We start from the raw sequence: 17,883 nt of genomic DNA, 5'->3' as shown, positions 1-17,883 counted from the left end.
TCCATACGTATCCATAAGGCGAAAGACTAATATCAATAATAACCAGTAGCTACATTAATATTTTAAACACAATTTATGTTCATAACTCAAGACAACCCGCAAAAAAAAATCGAGTTTGTGGTTAAAGAGATGGATCATTAGTTAAGAGTCCTTTTTGTTCTTCTGGAAGATAGAATTTAATTTCCGGCTCCCTCATCAGGTAACTCACCTCTAACTGTAGTTCCAGGTCATCTGATACCCTCTTCTGCCTGCTATGGGCTCTGCAACACACAAGCATACATATACACACATATGCCCAAACAAAATAAGACTTCAAGATTTAAAATTCTTTCCTAAATATTTATATTCAACCAACATGGTTTCTTTTATGCAACAGGCAAAGGCTGAAATGGAAATATCTAATAATAATACTCATCTAATATTTCTAAGATTGTAATATTTTGAATAAAAAAGAATATAAACTTTAGGAATAAGGAGACTCAAAATACTTTTCCTATTCCCTGGATTTTTCCTCCAGTCTAAATCATTTGTAAAGAAGCAGCTTTTATATAATCTAACGACTCGCTAAGCGATTTTCAAAACCCTATACGCCCTCTTGTTTGTGCTGTGCCGCGTGGACACAGTCAGAAGCATCCACTCCATAAGGGTGAGTGCCACAGCATTGCCCATTCAACCTTAAAGCTGGGGAAGCAACGAGAGAGAGATGCTATGTCCAGTAGCAAGGGACCCCAGGTCTGTCCGAGAATTCTTGCAATATTTTCAACCCTGCGTGCACATCTGTCTGCATGCCCTTCATGTGTGGTTTCTGTCCCACAGTCCACGAAGGCTCTGGAGAAAGCAGTCAGAAGGAGACATCCACCTGTGACATCTGCCAGTTCGGTGCGGAGTGTGATGAAGACGCTGAGGACGTCTGGTAAGACGCCGCTTCCGTTTCTTAAGACGCTTTCTGAGAGTATTTGTTATTGTATTTAGTGGCTCTTCTTTCAAAGAACACGTCCTCCGTGTTTTTATTTCTCTTCTGACTTCCAAAGGCGGTCAGCAGAAAGGGCTGTGAAGCTTCTGGAGCTCAGTTGGGAGGTGGGTCAGACAAGCAGATGTCTTCACGGGAAACAGAACCGTCACTGGCAACCTACGTCAGTCTCACCAGACAGAAAGGGGAATCATATTTACTAGAACATCTCTATAAGATAAATGTCATCCAGGATCAACAGATGACTTCCAAGTTTCTTTAGATTGCATAACAAACACACCAGACAATGGGTATCTGAAAACAACCGAAACATATTTTACCACTTCTTGAGCCTAGGAAGTTCAACGTCCATCCTGGGGAAGACTTAGTGTCGACTTCCTGTAGACAGCATGGCCTCACTGTAGCCTAAAATATAAGGAGCAAGGGACCTCCCTAGTCTTCTTTTATAGAAGGAATTAATCAATTATTTAAAGAGGATTCAGTATACACGACACAATCACCGTTCCCAAACCATCTCTTCTCATGCAATTCAGTGTCAAGCATTTGAACAAATGTGTGGACAGAGTGTTCTAGCCACAGTGATTACTAACGTGATTTCTGATTTGTGGGTCTAAGTAACAGCTGAGATTTAGGAGAGGACGCATGTGAATACCCACAGCCAAACTGACAAGACACTTAAGCCAAATACACATGCACACGTGCATACACACACACACACACACACACACACACACACACACACGCACTGGAGTGCCTTCCAGCATTAGGTTTTCCTTTCCTCTACAGAAAATTCAGTTTCTCTTATGAAGATATGCCGAACAATGACAATCCGCATTACTTTGAATGGGTGTCAAGTACTTCGCCTCCTGAATGGTCTACGCGCATTAGTCCTGGTCTGGTCATTTGGCAAAATGTATAAAACAATGGTCACAGAGAGTCTGGTATTCCATCTCTTCTCTTCCCTCCACTCATTCCCCTTTCCTCCTCCCCCTTCTCCTCCCCCTTCTCCTCCCTCCATTCTTCTCCACGTCTCTCTCCATCTCCTTCTCCCTTCCCTTCCTTTTTTTTCTCTCCTCCATCTCCCTTCTCGAGTCTCCGTGTCTGTTCCGCACATGCTCTGTCTTCCTCCTTCCCTTTCTTCATCTCCCTTTCTCCCTTCTTTCTTTCTCTTTTACGTAAACTTCGCATCTTTGACAAAAACAGAAAATCATTTATTGGCTTCAATATGAAAACTGTTTACGGAACGCTATTAACACTCATTTTGATAAAACTTCTATGGGTAGAAAGAATTGCTCTAAAGAAAAATGAACACTTTTTAAATAAGAACAAAATGGATACATGTGGCAGGAGTGAACCATTAGGGACTTATAATACATCTTACTGCTGAATAAGCCAAATATACCACCTGAGCACACTGGGACACTTAGCTATGAGCGCTATCACTACACAGCCAGACAGAATAACCATCTATTCATAAAAGCAGACATCAGTAGGCTTTCCAGGTATCAAACACCATCAGTGACCGGAGAGCTAGGAGTGCATCCCTGATGCACAAACTCACTGAAGCATCTGGAGGAGAAAGTGTGTATATTTTCTTCAGAGCATCCTGGACATCCCGATGTTGATAAATTTATGGGTCCTAATGTGGGACATCACAGAATTTCTTTTGAGATTCTTTAAGCATCTCAACTTGTGAGTTTAAACCCAAACTTACTGAATCAAAATTTCAATGAATTGATACTTAGATTTTTTTTTTCTGAAACTTCTTAAGTGGTTATGGAAATGCTACTTTGAGAGAAATGACTGACTGAAAGAATTTCTGATTTCATTTCTGGTTTCCCATCAGTTTTCACGCAGACATTTGTTTTCCTCTAAAAAAAATATGTACATAGAGGGGAGCTGGAGAGATTCCTCAGCAGCTAAGAGCATGTACTGTTCTTGCAGGAGAATTTAAAATAATTTCTTTTCTTTCCTTTCTCAGGTTTATAATGATCAGTTTTAACTAACAGTTACACTATCCAAGTACAGAATTTAAGACATGACATTATACCATGACCTAAAAATGTTGGGTTGCTTACTATGTGTTTGATCATTTGTACAAACTTGTCCCAAGGTTTATGTTTTCCCAAAATGGCCATGCAGATTATTTTCCTTTACTAAGAAGAAATGAATCTTTAAGAGTTTGAGGTATGCAGTGAAAGTAGGTGTACGGTGTTGGCATGACAATTCCAGCAAAGATGTAATTAAAATATGTCTTTGCAAGCCTGCCTAGAAGAAAGACATTGGCAGCTTGTAGGCGCTGTATACGCAGTGACTCCTCAGAACTGTGGGTTAGAGCTGATGACTCAAAAAATCCTTACATTGGGCAGTGGGAAAATATCCAAGCCAGCAGAGGGTTAGTTCTAGTATAATGAAAAACTTGAGATTCACGGTATAAATGGAGTTCAAGGATTTTTGTGCCGGGCTCATGGGCTCAGAAGGAATCAGCAGTTGTCCTTGAGACCCCAGCGTGACAAATGGGTTTGGAAATAGCTTTGTTATGAAAAAGAGAGGGGAACAAGACAGAACCTCCAGGAACTGGGTGTCACACAGGATAATGAACTAGGGACTTAACCAAGTCCACTTAGTGGGCCTGCCTTAGATGACCAAGAGGTAGAAGAAATGTAACCTAAACTGGAGTGATCAATGTCAAGGTCAAAATGAAATCAGCGGAAAGGCTGGCTGGATGCTGGATCACTTAGCTTTTGGCTAAGATATCTTGTACGACCCAGCCTAGAAACAAGATCAGTTCCAAATTCAGAGTAAGTCTGAACCTCCAGATGGGGACTAAGTGGCCATAGCTGTGAAGATTAGAGACTGCAGGGGCAGTGAGCCAAGAGCATCATTATATTTCCCAGACAGAGTGAGGCTTCCTAATGCTCGAATAGAGTGTAGTTTAAATGTCCGAGGTAAGCAAGAAAGAATTACGCTGACACCAGCGCATTGATTTTCATTTACCTAAATACCTTTGTATGTTAACATATTGTGTTTGCTTTGCCCATGAAGTAGATTGGAAACAGATGAAGGACAGGAGACCGGAGCAATAAATGAAGTTAAATAGGCATGGAATGAGAGAGACTGTAAAGTAAGGTAGTTAGCACTCAGCGAGTGATCTGACCTACTGTTCTGCAGAATGCTCGCGACAAGAGGGGCTTTTTGACACTATTGATTTGGGATGAAACTATGACTGGGTTCTCTTGCAAACATCAAATTCTTCATGGGCTATGGAGCAATAAAGAATCCATCACAATATTTTGTGATACGTTCTCCTTTGATGTCGATTTTACATAGCTTCTTGCATACAAATTTCCTTTTTCATGACTTAATATAGCTATGTATAGATAAATAAATAGTAGTGACAAACGCTATCATTATTATCCCTGGAATGAACACACAAAAGTGCACAATTAATCCTGATCTTTCTTTAAACCTGGCCTGAGATGTGAACATTTTTCTTCCGCCATGGGGCTGAGTCGAGTTCCTCGGAGATCTCCCATGAGGAAGATAAACATTTTGTTAGCATTCATAAGTCAGTGTGCAGTCCGCTAATCTCATCTCCACAGTCAGAGGAGGTTTGGAGTTAAGAAGCAAGATGCACTGCAAATAAGGAATTACAGAAGAAAAGAAAAAGAGGGACAGATAGCAGAATCAGAGGTCAGAAATAATAGCTAGAAGATGGTGTCGACAGGCTATAATGCTGCAGGAACGGATGGTTTATAGTCTAATGAGAGACAAAGCGCTATGTACTGTGGTTTCATTTGGTGTTCTTTTCCTGTCTCACTTTTTTTATGAAATTACCAAGACTGCAGAAATTAGGAAATGATTAGTTTTCTCAATAGGAAAGCCAGACTCTTGCTACAAAAGTGTCTTCAGCTCTGGGTGTTTACCTCTGTGTAAGACAGGACTTGGCTTGAAGAGAAAGAGAGAAAACTCAAGCCGGATAAACCGTGCACATTGCAGAGGGCCGACTGCTGGAATAGAGGCGTCCTTTACTGAAGACAGACTTCAGTTCTAGGAGTGCTGAGGAGGAGTGGAAGAAAGGACTGGAAGAATCAGAGGGATCAGGGACGCCGTTAGAACATGGCCCATAGAATCAACTGTCTGAGACTCACGGGAGCTCCCAGAGATCAGGGAGTCTGTAGGTGTCTGACTTAGATCCTCTGCATTGTGTGCTGTGACTGAGCAGCGAGGTGTTGTTGTGCGGTTCCTAACAGTGTTAACTAGGACTGTCTCTGACTCTTTTGCCTACTTGTGGGATCCTTTTCCTCCTACCGCGTTGCTTGTTCAGCCTTTATGGGATAGTATGTGGTTGCCTTATTGCAACTTTTCCTTCTGTCTGGTGTTTGGCTGATGTCCCCAGGAGGTCTGCGCTTATCCGAGAGGACACAGATGGTGGATCTGAGTGAGAGGGGAGGTGGGCAGGAAAGACTGGGGGAGGGGAGGAAGTGAAAAAATATGGAAGCATTTTTTTAAAAAGGCAGATTGAGAACAGTAGAAACACTGATGTCACTGATATGAAGAAAGAAACTCTTGTGTTCCTGCATGGGAGGGGTTAAAGAAAGAAAAAAACAGAAGGAATTAAAAGGTTAATTGTTCTCTTTGACCACTGTCCTGAAAAAAAAATCAAAATTTATATATTTAAATATCAAAGCAAATCACAAATATATAGTGCAAATATAGTTTATACAGGAAAAGAACGACTTCTAAATAAGAGGAAATTGGCTCATTGCAAAGTAATAAAGCACCGGCTGATAGCAGTGGGAATAAGAACTTACAATTTCAGCAAATATTTCTGATACATGGTTCATTTTAGACACCGCTTTATATTCCTTTAATTATCTTACCTGATAAATTATCTCAGCGAGTCCAAAGTAGGTCAGTAGGAACTCCAGGCCCCGGGAACTCGTTCTTAGAAGTAATTAGCCTGGAACTTTTGTGGGTCCCTGTCAGTCAAAAGTAGTTCAGAGCCCTGGGGTTGATACCTGATTGAATGTATTTTTCTTTAAGGCGCACATTGATAGCCGGGCCTGATCACAGGAATGGCTGGGAACGAAGCTGGCTGAGTGCCGAATATTTCCAGAGTGTCAGCCAAGAGCAAGAACAGGAGCACAGGTGTAGGAGCAGGTGCGGCCACTGACAGGCAGTGGAAGGGGAGAGCCTCAGTTACTCAGTTATTATATGGGGTTGCTTGATAGCCCCTCATCGTTCTGACTCTGCGCTTGTAATGTTTACCACATGCCACACAGCCTCCATTAGCGATTTTGCGCTGGCTTAAATGCTGTCAATTTTTCAGCACCCACTCATTTCTGTCTCTGAAAGCAGCCACAATGCTTCCAGTATCAAAACACCACACTGCAGGTATATACAATGCCGGCGACCAACCGCAGGGTAAGAACCAGGAGAGGAGCAGCCCCGATGTCCTGTTCACAAGACCGTGCACCTAGTGTTTGTTTGTTTGCTGTCTTGTAAATGGAGGAGGGTGGACAATTTGACATCCCTTCCTGTGGGTCTCTCACAGTTTAATCTGAAGTCTTTAGCATCCTGCTCCTCGGATCTGAGGAGACTCCTTGCCACTAGAAAGACCGCGAGACCATGTGTTCCTGGCATCACTTCGACCCTTAATGCACTTTGGACGATGGAGGCTCATGAATATTTGAAACAGGGTAATGGCCAGGGATGATCCTTGGCTCTGGCGTTCACCACACATATAAGTAAATTAGACATTAGAGCCTGCTGACTTGGGTGCATTTGGGGTGTGACTCTGAGTGGGTAATTTAAGACACCTCCAAGTAAACACAGCAAATGCCTTCTTCAGAAACTGCCTTTGATGTCAGTGGAACAGACCCACCGCTGCAAGCAGAATATTTCTGAGTAGAAGGATCGGATAGGGTTGCACGTGAAATCAAGAAAATCTTGCTAACTAGCCAGGATTTTGTTGTAAACTGACTGTCTAGTCTTTCCTTCAAGGGCTTCCTTTTTATTATTTCCTTTGTTATCTAGCTTAAGAAGTGTTAAGGTGGTGAAAGCCAAATTAGGACTGCCTTCCAACATGAATTTACTCATGACAACAGTGAGACAAGTCAAACAGAAAATAAAAACAACCCAGAGGTCCAGTTTAGAGAATCTGTTGTTTGTTGTGTGTATAAATGGCTTTTTAAGAAACTTATTTCATGGTCGGATTTGTTGTAACAGTCATACGCTTTCCCCTGTGAAACAAACCTTTACTCTAAGCACAAAGCAGCTGGTTATCCCCATTGAATCCATTCACTCTTTCACCCACTCCATTCCCATAACATGGAGGCCACTATTTTGCCTATGAGTGCATCTTGCCACACTCATGCTTCACGAGTAGATAAGGCTGTTGATGATGCTTCCGCCCCAGCAGCCTGCAAAGCCCCTTCTGGTATTGGAAAAGCTAGCAGACTGGAGAAAACTTCCTGGTCGCTGCCAACCTGTTTTCTCGATGCCCTGTGACCCAAAGTTTAGTATATTCAACAATAGTGCTTCACCATCAAATTCTGGCCGGCAACCCAGAGCAAAGGGAACAGCCAGTATTGTTCTGGGGGTGGGGGGTATTCAGGACACTCCTGATCAAGAACTCGAGGGAAGATAACCCACACATGATACTGTCAGGCTTAGCACAGGGGCACTTCAATTATGCAATGGCTACTTAAAAGCCAATTGCTGTGCCATCCTCTCAAAAAAAAAGCGGGGGGGGGGTGTGATTCATGAAGTTCCCTCAAACTTTTAAAATGAGCCAATCTCTAATACCTACCTAGCCTAGTTCACAGGGAACTGGGCCCTTGCATTAAGTTCTGGAGTTTCTTGAGATTTTTCCAGGCTCCAGGCACTGATTAGACTTAATTGAAACAGGCCAGCTAGAAACTGGATCTAGGATGGAACACTGAAAGCTACAGGAGTAAGAAATTCTAACGTTCCACGTGTGTTTTATATATGGTAGTGTTACATATTTTGGGATACATAGTATCAATCATGTAACTTTTATTCTAAGTCAAAACAAAGTTGTTGTAAATAGCAACAAGTCAGAGTAGGCAAAGTTCTCAACACAGATTGTGATTCTTCTATGAATTTAACTCTTCCAATTTTCTTACCAGTTTTACAAAGACTCACTGTAGAGTGATCCTGATCGCGTGACATTAATTGTCATAATAGTGAAACATTATTAATGTACTATTGCTTAACTTTTGGTGTGCAGTGAACAAATCCTCACATTTGATGTCTTTTAGAGCTTGGGGAATTGCTGATTTCTCAGTCTCGGAGATAAAAATAGGCATCTCATTATATTCCTCAGAGGAGACAGAAGTTTCACAAATGTGTCTCCTGGGTGTTAAGACGCTATCCTAAATATTTAGATTTATGGAGACTTTTAACTTGTACACCATGAATTTCAATGTACCAAATAATTCATACTTTATGTTTTTAAGAAGAGGAAACTGTCGCTCATGCAGAAAGGTAAATAAAAGTCTCCAAAGCCCTCAAACAGGAGGGAAAGCCTCGATGTGGGAGATCTTGATGTTTCCGTCTGCTCAAAATTTCTCAGTATTGGAGGAGGTAACACAAATGAGCAAGTCCACGTGCATATGCACAAATATGTATGACACTTGTCTCCGGTGCATCAGGTCTTTAGCATAGGGTCTCATGCCTCATAACAAAATGAAAGAACAAAGTTCATTCATCTGAAGCAGTAAAACCAAGCGGTTAGCACACCTACAATGACCATGCTACAAGGCACGTTGAGGGTTTCTTCTCATTTTCCCTCAACATTGTCTAAACTTCATCTCTTTGGGTTTTGGTAAGGATATTAAATTCTTATGGCTGGTGAATATCTTTACTCTAGCTATGTTTGTGTGTGGCTAAATGCGTTTACTGATTGGAGGGTTCAAAGAGACGTTTATTTATCAGAGTCTACCTGCAGCTGGGCTGTGTTTCTGTGACAATGACTGGAGTGCCACACTCCACAGTGTTTCATAGGGCTGTGTGAAGAACAGAGTAAGGAGAAATCCAGGGACAAAGTTTAATTTTGTTGCTCACTACCTGGGACAAAGTTCATGGGCTATCTATCCACTCTCAAGAGGCAGAAGGAGATATATTACCATATATTAAATTATAGATGATATTATAAATGTCCAATTTTGCTGTAGGAAGAATCATGATAAGAAATAGGAGAAAAAAGAAATCAACGTTCTTTAGTAAAAAATAAATATGATCCAATAGATCAGAGTTTCAATCCCCATATGGCTAGTATTGCCCAGACATGTCTCTTGAATTGGGACTTATAAAATGTAACATAAAATATCACATTCCCTATGTACCATATCATTTTTATAGTAATATTTCAGATTTAGCAAAGAGATTTTGAGCATACGTAAATGCAAGCACTATAGCAATGTGACATCTTTATTAAAATGGTTACTAATGTGTTTTCTTCCCATGTATTCACGTGAATTGTATAAATCTAAACATATTTTGTCCATCAACACAGTCATCTCTGCTCAAAATTTGTATTTAATCTTGAAGCTTGGATTTATTTTAGGGGCTGGCAGTGATTTTTAGAAAAATTGGACACACAATAGCATTTTAATTAGACCTGAATTATTTTCTGTGACCCAAATCTGACTGGTCTTTCAAATTTTTCAGTACTCAAACCAAATCGATTCCTAGGTACTGGTCTGAGAGTGGAAATGTACCCCGTGTTAGACAAGTTTGCTGTCCTACCTCAAGAGAAAGGCAGTGTGCATACAGTGACCTCCTGAGGGATCAAAGCTGTTTACTGAGAAGCTGTCTGCCAAGAGGTCGATAAATTGTGTAAAATCTTCACTAGTCTTCAAATAGTAATGTGTGCGTTACTTATTTGAGCAACAGTAGAGTGAGCTGTCCTCAGCAGTCCACATCCATCTACTCCCATGCCCCACAGTCCAAGCAGCGTGTGTAATATCTACTGAGTTACTGAACAAATTGCATGCAACACCCAAGTTCACAATCCATAGTAGGGATAGTTCAGTGGGTAAAGCACGTTCTGTGTAAACAAAGAGCGGAGCTCAGATTCCGAGCACGAATGTCAACGCCTAGAAAGGAGACATTACAGCTAAGAAGGGTGACATGGGGTGTCCTCAGAGCTCATCCACCTTCCAGTCTAACTCACTGGTGAGCACTGGGCTCCGTAAGAGACCCTATCTCAGAAAATAATGTGGAGAGCAAGAGGACATCCAGGATCGACTCATGGCCTCTGCACATATGCACACACAGCACACATGCACGTGTGCACACATGCACACACACGCACGCACACACACATGCATGCACGCACGCACAAAATCAACATTGCTAAAGGTCTAAATAGTAGATCCAGGAAGGAACAATAAAGAAGGATGGATGGAAGGGGGAAGCTGGCAAGAAGGGATGAATGGAATAAGTAAGACAGAATGAATTTCTCTAGCCCCTCAATGAGAAAACAAAATTACTCAGAGATGACCTGATTCATCTTTTTCCGTGAATGAAATGGAGGAAATGAGAGCAGTGCCCTTGAGATGGACGATCATCTGTGGATTATTTACCATGTTGCCTTTTCTTGGTCACCGCAGCCTTTTCAATGCCTTTAACAGCTCACACCATTCTCTAAGCTCATTTCGTCAACCAAAATTGTTTTGAATGAAGTCATAAAGGAAATAGTAGGTCCAAAATAAGCCATAAAGGCTGACTCATAGCCAACTGATATTCAAGTATGTATGTCTGAGAGAAATATACAACAATGCAGGGAAAGTTAAGACGAAAAATATAGATTTACATGAGAAAATATTGACACATTTCTATTAAAACTATAGATCGCCACCTAAATGTGGAATGTTAGGACATTCAGATACAACATCCAAGTATCAGTTCTAATGAAAAATAAGGATAGCACACTGTACTTCACTACGACATTTAATTCTGATTGACTATGATTTACTCTCATTAGAAAGCAAGCTGTCTTGGGGAAAAAATACAAAAGCATTTATTTGCCTTGGCTGCTCAAATTTGAAGATTAAAAAGAAATGAAGGAAAAAGAAAAGCCCTGCACTTATTAACAAAGCAATATATTACTCATAATTCTTCAGAGAAATATAATTATTAGATAGGTTGATAGTTCAATCGGACAAATAGTTGAGTAATTAATCACCATATAAGTAAATAGGTTGATGAGCAGGTAGTTAAAGGGGTTAATTGAAAAAAAAAAACAAAACAAAACCATGACTCCAAGACTAAGCACTTGACAAGCTAGTATGGCATTATTCCATTTTGAAAAATAAAATGAGAATATAATCATGAGAGTAGCATTCCTTATTCCGGTGAGTAGTCATACCATCCTAATTGATGCGTATCCCCATTTCCGTCCACTGGAGTTTCTTTATCTGCAGCAAATCCTAGCTGGTCATCATTCTTTGCCTGGCATGGTGACTAAGCCTTTCCTGGAAGCTACTGACCATTTATCCTTCTGCCTAGATTGAGGTTGTGCTAATTCACTGACTTTGATCACAGAGTATGGTAGTACCAAGGGATCACCTCATTGGTTTCTTCAGTTTATAGTAATAACCCAGGCTACCCTAAATAGCCAGGGTCACTACTGCGGTAGCATAGCAATTCAGTCCTTAGGTACTGACTCAGAGTCATGAGACCATTGAGAGCAGCTAACCCCTCCAACAGTCAGCACTGAAACCCTGGGGTCACCAGAGCATAAAGTTTGAAAGGCCTTAATAAAAATAAATGCTGGTGAGTCATTAAAAGTAACAATTTCATCATTCCTCAAACAGTGATCCTGAATATGGGATCTGTAGACATTGACTCAGTGCAAAGCATTAGCTGCTAGCTACTATTATCACTGGGTCGTCAGAAATCTCTTCCATTCTTCTTTCTACCCACCTGCTCCAGGATTCTTCAATAATGATGATGATGATGATGATAATGATAATGATAATAATAATAATAATAATAATAATGGCAAAGCCATTGGATTTCACAAGCAATGGACCCATGGTCATGCTTTCCTTGCTATAAAACTCGGCTGGCAACAATCTGGTATGGAATACCATGGTGGGTTCCTCTTCTGACGATGTGTTAGAAGACTGAACAGAGGCAACTTGGGGAGAACAGGCTTTAGCTGACTTTAATTTCCGGGTCACAGTTCATCAATCAAGGAAGACAGAGCAGGAGCTCAAATGGGAACTAATAGAGAAACCACCGAGGAAGGCTGAGACTCACGGTTCCTGCTACAGCTCAGGCCCACCTACTTTAAGATCTCTCCACGGATGTTTGAGGAGAAACTAGAAGCAGGGAAGCAAACTCAACATATGGAGCATCAGTTCCAATAGAGACAAAATGCTTTTTCCCAGGAGAATTTCATCAAAAAGTTAATTTAATCAGACTACCACCAGGTATCAGAAAATGATACCATGTTGGGGTTCAGCATCCGTCTCTGCCCATGAGAGACCAAACTCTTACTAGTGACAGTCACAGTGGTTCTTAACTTTCCTAATTTTGCAACCCTTTAATATAGCTCCTCATGTTGTGGTGACCCCCTACCGTAAAATCATTTTTGTTGCTACTTCGTAGCTATAATTTCGCTGCTGTTGTGAATCGTAATGTAAATATCTTTATTTGCCGATGGTCTTAGGTCATCCACCCCTGTGAAAAGGTCATTCAGCCCAAAGGAGTCACAACCCACAGGGTGAGAGCTACTGGGCTACTGCCTGACTTGTTTTGGTGACTGGAATATCATCTTTCTGAGATCAGCTAGGACCACCTTCATGGTCGCTTTATCAGTCTCCTAGGCAATGAGAGGATAGTAACAGAATCAGTAGGCTATTAGGGTTCACAAAATAGATTATTCTGACCACTCCATTATCAAAATCCTCCTTGGCTAAAATCACCCTGAAGCAACGACGGCACCGAAAATCTCTGGCTTTGTCTATTGACAGAGATCTACACATAAACTTCCCAAAATTTCCTTCTCAACAATTTCCCCATCATATTCCCTCCAAATCCCTTATCATCAATTCTGATATTTGCCACCAGATCATGAGTTGGTGTATAACCATGTTCTGCCGCTATTTCTTCCAAGCAAAGAAAACCAGAGGGGCATTGCTTGAAGTTCTACACCATAGTGTTGCATAAGAAGCAGCGGGCTCCATTCCTGCTGGGATCCTGGCTCCCCGGCTAGTTTACACCTGAAATAATTACACTGAAACTGTATTCATTTAAACACTGCGTGTCCCATTAGTTCTAGCCTCTTATTGGCTAATTCTAACACGTTGATTAACCCATTTCTAATAATCTGTGAAGCACCACGAGGTGGTGGCTTACCAGGAAAGATTCAGCATGTCTGACCTGGCAGCTGGCTCCATGGCATCTGCCTCATTGCCTCCTCCCAGCATTCTGTTCTCTCTACTCCGCCTATCTAAACTGCTGTCCTATCAAAGGCCAAGGCAGTCTCTTTATTAACCAATGAAAGCAACACATAGACAGATGACCCACCTACATCACCGTAGGCGTATTTTCACCCCAGCTCTCCTTCCTAAGTGTCCAGGAAAAGACTCTGAGGCTTTGAGGATTTCCTTGCAGGTGGTAGCAGAATCTTCTGGACTTGATCTGCTCCATGCCCTATGCTATCAGCTGTGAGTAGGGAATGCCCTCTGACCACAGGGTGCAGGGGAAACCAGGAAGGTGAAGTGGCCAGGATGGAGATCATGGTTTGTAGGAACCTTCAACTAACACACCTTCTCCTGTCCTCATTTGTGCTGGCAGTACCTAGTGTCCTTCAAGCTCTCTCATTTTCAATGGAGTGCTGTTCTGTATATTTAAGTGTGTGGCTTCATGGGAGACATACCTTTCAATTCTGAGGTAGAGTTTAGCTCACACAGTGACTTGGTAGCCTGTGGTAAACTATGTCTCCACAAAGACCTATAGAAGGCCGAGAACTAATCTTTGCAAGGAATTTGAATAGTTGTTTGCAAAATGTCAAGGACTTGCTTCAAAAATGTGCCTGTATTGTGGGCCACACAAAGTGTCTACAAAAATCTCTAAACAGCCTTCTTCTCTGCCTCTGACTTCAAGAGCCATCAGATCTACTAGGCAATATGGCTCAGGCACAGGCTTGTCCTATGTCCCAGAAGAGATGGCTCAACCTGTTCCATAGAATTTTGTCCCACAAAGCTTCACTGTATTTTTAATGAATTTTATCGGATTTATTTTATACTCTACATCATGTCTTACAGAAAGTACAGAGGGGTCGCTCCTTCTCACTTTAGTGGGTCCCATTAGCACTGGGGCTGTTTTTCTCCTCTCGAACAGAGGACCTAGACCTAGTACAGCCTCTGCAGTTGGAGACATCACCAGGTTAGGATTTTAATAACCACTCTCATCCTACAAAGCCCATTTTTTACATAGCACAGTCAAGTTGACTGGCGATGTGTCATGTGGGCGCCATCTCTACATTCCCTCTTGAACGCATGACTGGTTTTGGTTTTAGCTTACTATTTTCTTACTTACAGTCAATTCCAGTTTCTTTTGTTTGGCTTTTCCTATAATATTATTCCATGCTCCTCCAATCAAGGAATTAAAGTGGAGTTTCTTCCAAACACTAACTGTGTTTCCTTCAAGTGTTCTTTCTATCCCTGTGTAATCATGGGATATGTTCAAAGACTATGAAATGGACCGTAACCAAATACCTACTGATGACCTGTCCTCCATAAGCCTCTATTTTGGCTGCTGATGTAACATGATAAGTTTACCCAGCAGGAATTAATAACAGTCCGGTGGTCTCTGAAAGATTTGATATTGTTTTCTCACAAGTATCTAGCATCTGTCCAGGTAAAGATGGAAGACAGAGTACCTGTGTAGATGTTTAATATTCTATGGCATACTTTCTTCAGGAGCTTTGACCTCCCCTTCCTTCAGGCAGTTCTGAATCTGTAAAAGAACTTAAGTCCTAGAGTTGATTAAGGACACACAATCTTCCACGTCCATGATTCACTGTTGGATTTTTTTGCCCATTCAAATCAAGAAAGAACTTACTTGTCTTTTTATCTATATTGTGTCTAGTAACACTATGACCAACTATCCAGTAATGACGATCACGGGTCAGATGGTTTCATTGCATCTCTGGCTTTTGCATCCATTGTTGTAACAATGTTCATATTGATACTGACGGTGAGAATGGTCTTTGGCTTTGCTGTCATGCAATCCAATTATGCATGTTGTATTTAGGTTTCTAATGCAGTCTTCACTGTAAGATCTGGTTTACAGGAACAGCCCCCGTGAAGCATGCTGCGGATGTTAGGGATGCTTGTAACCTGTTCTTCAGCATCTGTTTGTTATGCCAGTTATGGGCAAGAAGCCTTAAATGACAAATCTACTCTAATTTTTCCATCTCTGTAGCCTTTGAATCTTAGCTCCATGGTTCAATCAGGGAATACATAGTGTTTCTAACATACTGTGAAACATCTTTTGCCCTATTTTAACCAAACAAACAGACACTGAGATCTCCTTCTAACTTGCTGAGACAACCCATGTGAATTAGTATCGTTGTTCCTCGTTCCTTAGGGAGTCAAAATTTCCCACCACCGCTTTTTAAATTAGAGAAGATGGTTTGTCGTTTCTAGAACACAGCACTTTCCAGTCTGTATTTTAACCATACATTACTAGAAATACAATGTTGAGATTTAGATGGCCATCCTTTCAGAAAACACAGAAAGCAGGAGGTTCTTTGTAGCCTTTAAAGCAGGCACTTTAGAAAGGTAAGCACAAAATGAAGCTCTTTGAATGAGAGGGAAAATTTGAGTTGAGCAACAAAACAATGTTGAGGAGAAGGAGCCAGGTAAAAGAGGGAACACAAGTAATTATGAGAAAATCTATGGCTCAAGAAGCATTGCAATTAGTCATAAAATTTACCTGAGTGCCCTGAATTTAAGGGAAAGAAGGGAATGATTAGTGCTCCTACTATAATTAGAAAAGATAAATTTGTCAAGACGCTGTAACCAGTTCAAAGTTCCACAATATCTATTGTGTGCATTTAGAAGGATTTCGACTGAAATAAAAAGTTCAGTCAATGAGTCTCAGTTTACACACATTGGAAATTAATGCGTTGTTTATAACCCTGTAAGGTTCTAAAGGGCCACTCTGTACAGGTGAATCCTGCAGGACTTGGATGTGTCCTGTGCTATATTCACGGGACTCAGTTCAGGTTTAAAGCACATGCAACAGACAGGCCATAGACATCTGTATCAGTCTCCATTGTGGTCTCAGAATTAAGCAGAAAATCTGGCCTATTTGTACCTTTAGAGCTGTTCATGAAGCAGACTACACAAGAAGCCCAGGGTTCTGAGGTGTTCTTAGGGCAGTGAGCCCAAGCAACACCTGTTCTGTGCTCTATACTGAACCATTTGCAAAGAGAGTGAAAATTTTATGACTTTGTCTATAACAATAGGATACCATTTACTTAGGTGCTTTTGCTAACAAATGCTTTATTTTAATATTCATTAAAAATATGGGGTTGTTATATACATTGAGGAAGAGGAGAAAACTTTGATCTAATCTCTTTGACAAGGATTCAGAAGCCTTTCACAAATGGAGAGTAGAGAAGGGTATTTGCTGAGAAATAAGCAAATAGATCTATTTCTGAAAACCAGAAATAGATGAGTTAGTCAATCACGTTCACTCTCAAATTGAGTCTTTTGCATCAGAGGCTTGAGTTGAGTATTATACTCCTCCATTTATGAAAAGAACGAATTCACAGTTCAGAGAGGCACAACCATGTGCTGTTTTCACAGTGTCAAGTTGAAGTTCAGCCTCACATTTTCCTAGTTAAAAGGCTCGAGTCCTTTAAACTTCGTAATGCTGCTGTGCAGACGCCAAGGGAGAATGTGGACAGCGCAGCTGTCTTTCCAGAAGACAAAGTAGTTTGTGGTGGGTCGTTTGCATAGTGCTTGAAGAGTCAGAAAGGCCCATGTAGCTAGAGTCTAGAAACTTAGCTTCCTAGTGACACTCTCCTCGAAAGACTTGCGCCTGAGAGAGAAAGGGACGAGAAACAGTCAATAAAGAAATGAGCGAGCATTATGCTCTCAGGGAGCAAATGTTTTCAAAAGCAGCAACTGCTCCGAAGAGCTGGTTGTGACAGGAAAGGAGCTACATACTATTTACAGAGCACATCTGTGCGGACCATCGTCAATTAGTCAGGCTAAGTACCATGGAATGCTGCAATGGGCAAGCCCAAGATTCTAAGAACTGCAACAACACACACACACACACACACACACACACACACACACACACACACACACACACAGTGTTTGCTCACATTTCGGGGCAGCTATGCCAACTTAACATGAGCTTGCCTTTTCTTGAAGCCCTGGAGGCCTATTCATTCCGCTAATAGAGAGAAGATGAGAGAGAGCGTGGTCCTAGATGGGACTTTTATCCGGCAGTCTTTGAAGTGACATTCTCCATTTTCACTCACATTCCACCGACTGCAATATTCGCCATATAGTAAAAGTGTCATTTAAAAGAAAGAACTCCGTCACGAGGTTCGGCAATGGTGCCTGAAAGAAGTATTAGATTCTGAAGAGTTCTGGCCTATCAGAAGGGATTCATCTTAGCGCTTGTGATGAGTGGAAAGGTATACAAAAGATAGACAATACTATTTCTTTTGAGGAGCTTGCATTCTGGGAGAGAAAGGGAGAGCAAATAGGCAATAAAGAAATAAAAGGGCAATATGCTCTCAGTAATGGGTGTTTCAGATTGTGCTAGGAAAGGTGCTACGTGTTGGCTCTCTTCTCTGAGAACTATCACTGGAGGGGTGTCATGATTACTTGTCCTGTTGCCAT

General features: G+C 41.3%; 1 protein-coding gene across 3 annotated transcripts in view; it reads left to right on the top strand.

Annotated features, from left to right (window-relative positions):
• Positions 1-17,883, top strand: part of Tmeff2 (transmembrane protein with EGF like and two follistatin like domains 2) — a 282,612-nt gene that overhangs the window by 144,575 nt on the left and 120,154 nt on the right. For all 3 annotated transcript variants that reach the window (XM_048456057.3, XM_048456056.3, XM_085684183.2), the window contains exon 5: positions 817-913. In XM_048456057.3, the coding sequence (XP_048312014.1) occupies positions 817-913 (97 nt within the window). The remainder of the gene's footprint in view (positions 1-816; positions 914-17,883) is intronic.

Source organism: Myodes glareolus, chromosome 27 (assembly GCF_982192425.1).
Source record: "Myodes glareolus chromosome 27, mMyoGla1.1, whole genome shotgun sequence".
NCBI classification, from domain to species: domain Eukaryota; kingdom Metazoa; phylum Chordata; class Mammalia; order Rodentia; family Cricetidae; genus Myodes; species Myodes glareolus.
The sequence above is the reverse complement of the archived record's forward strand: the minus strand, read 5'-3'. Positions and strand labels throughout refer to the sequence as shown.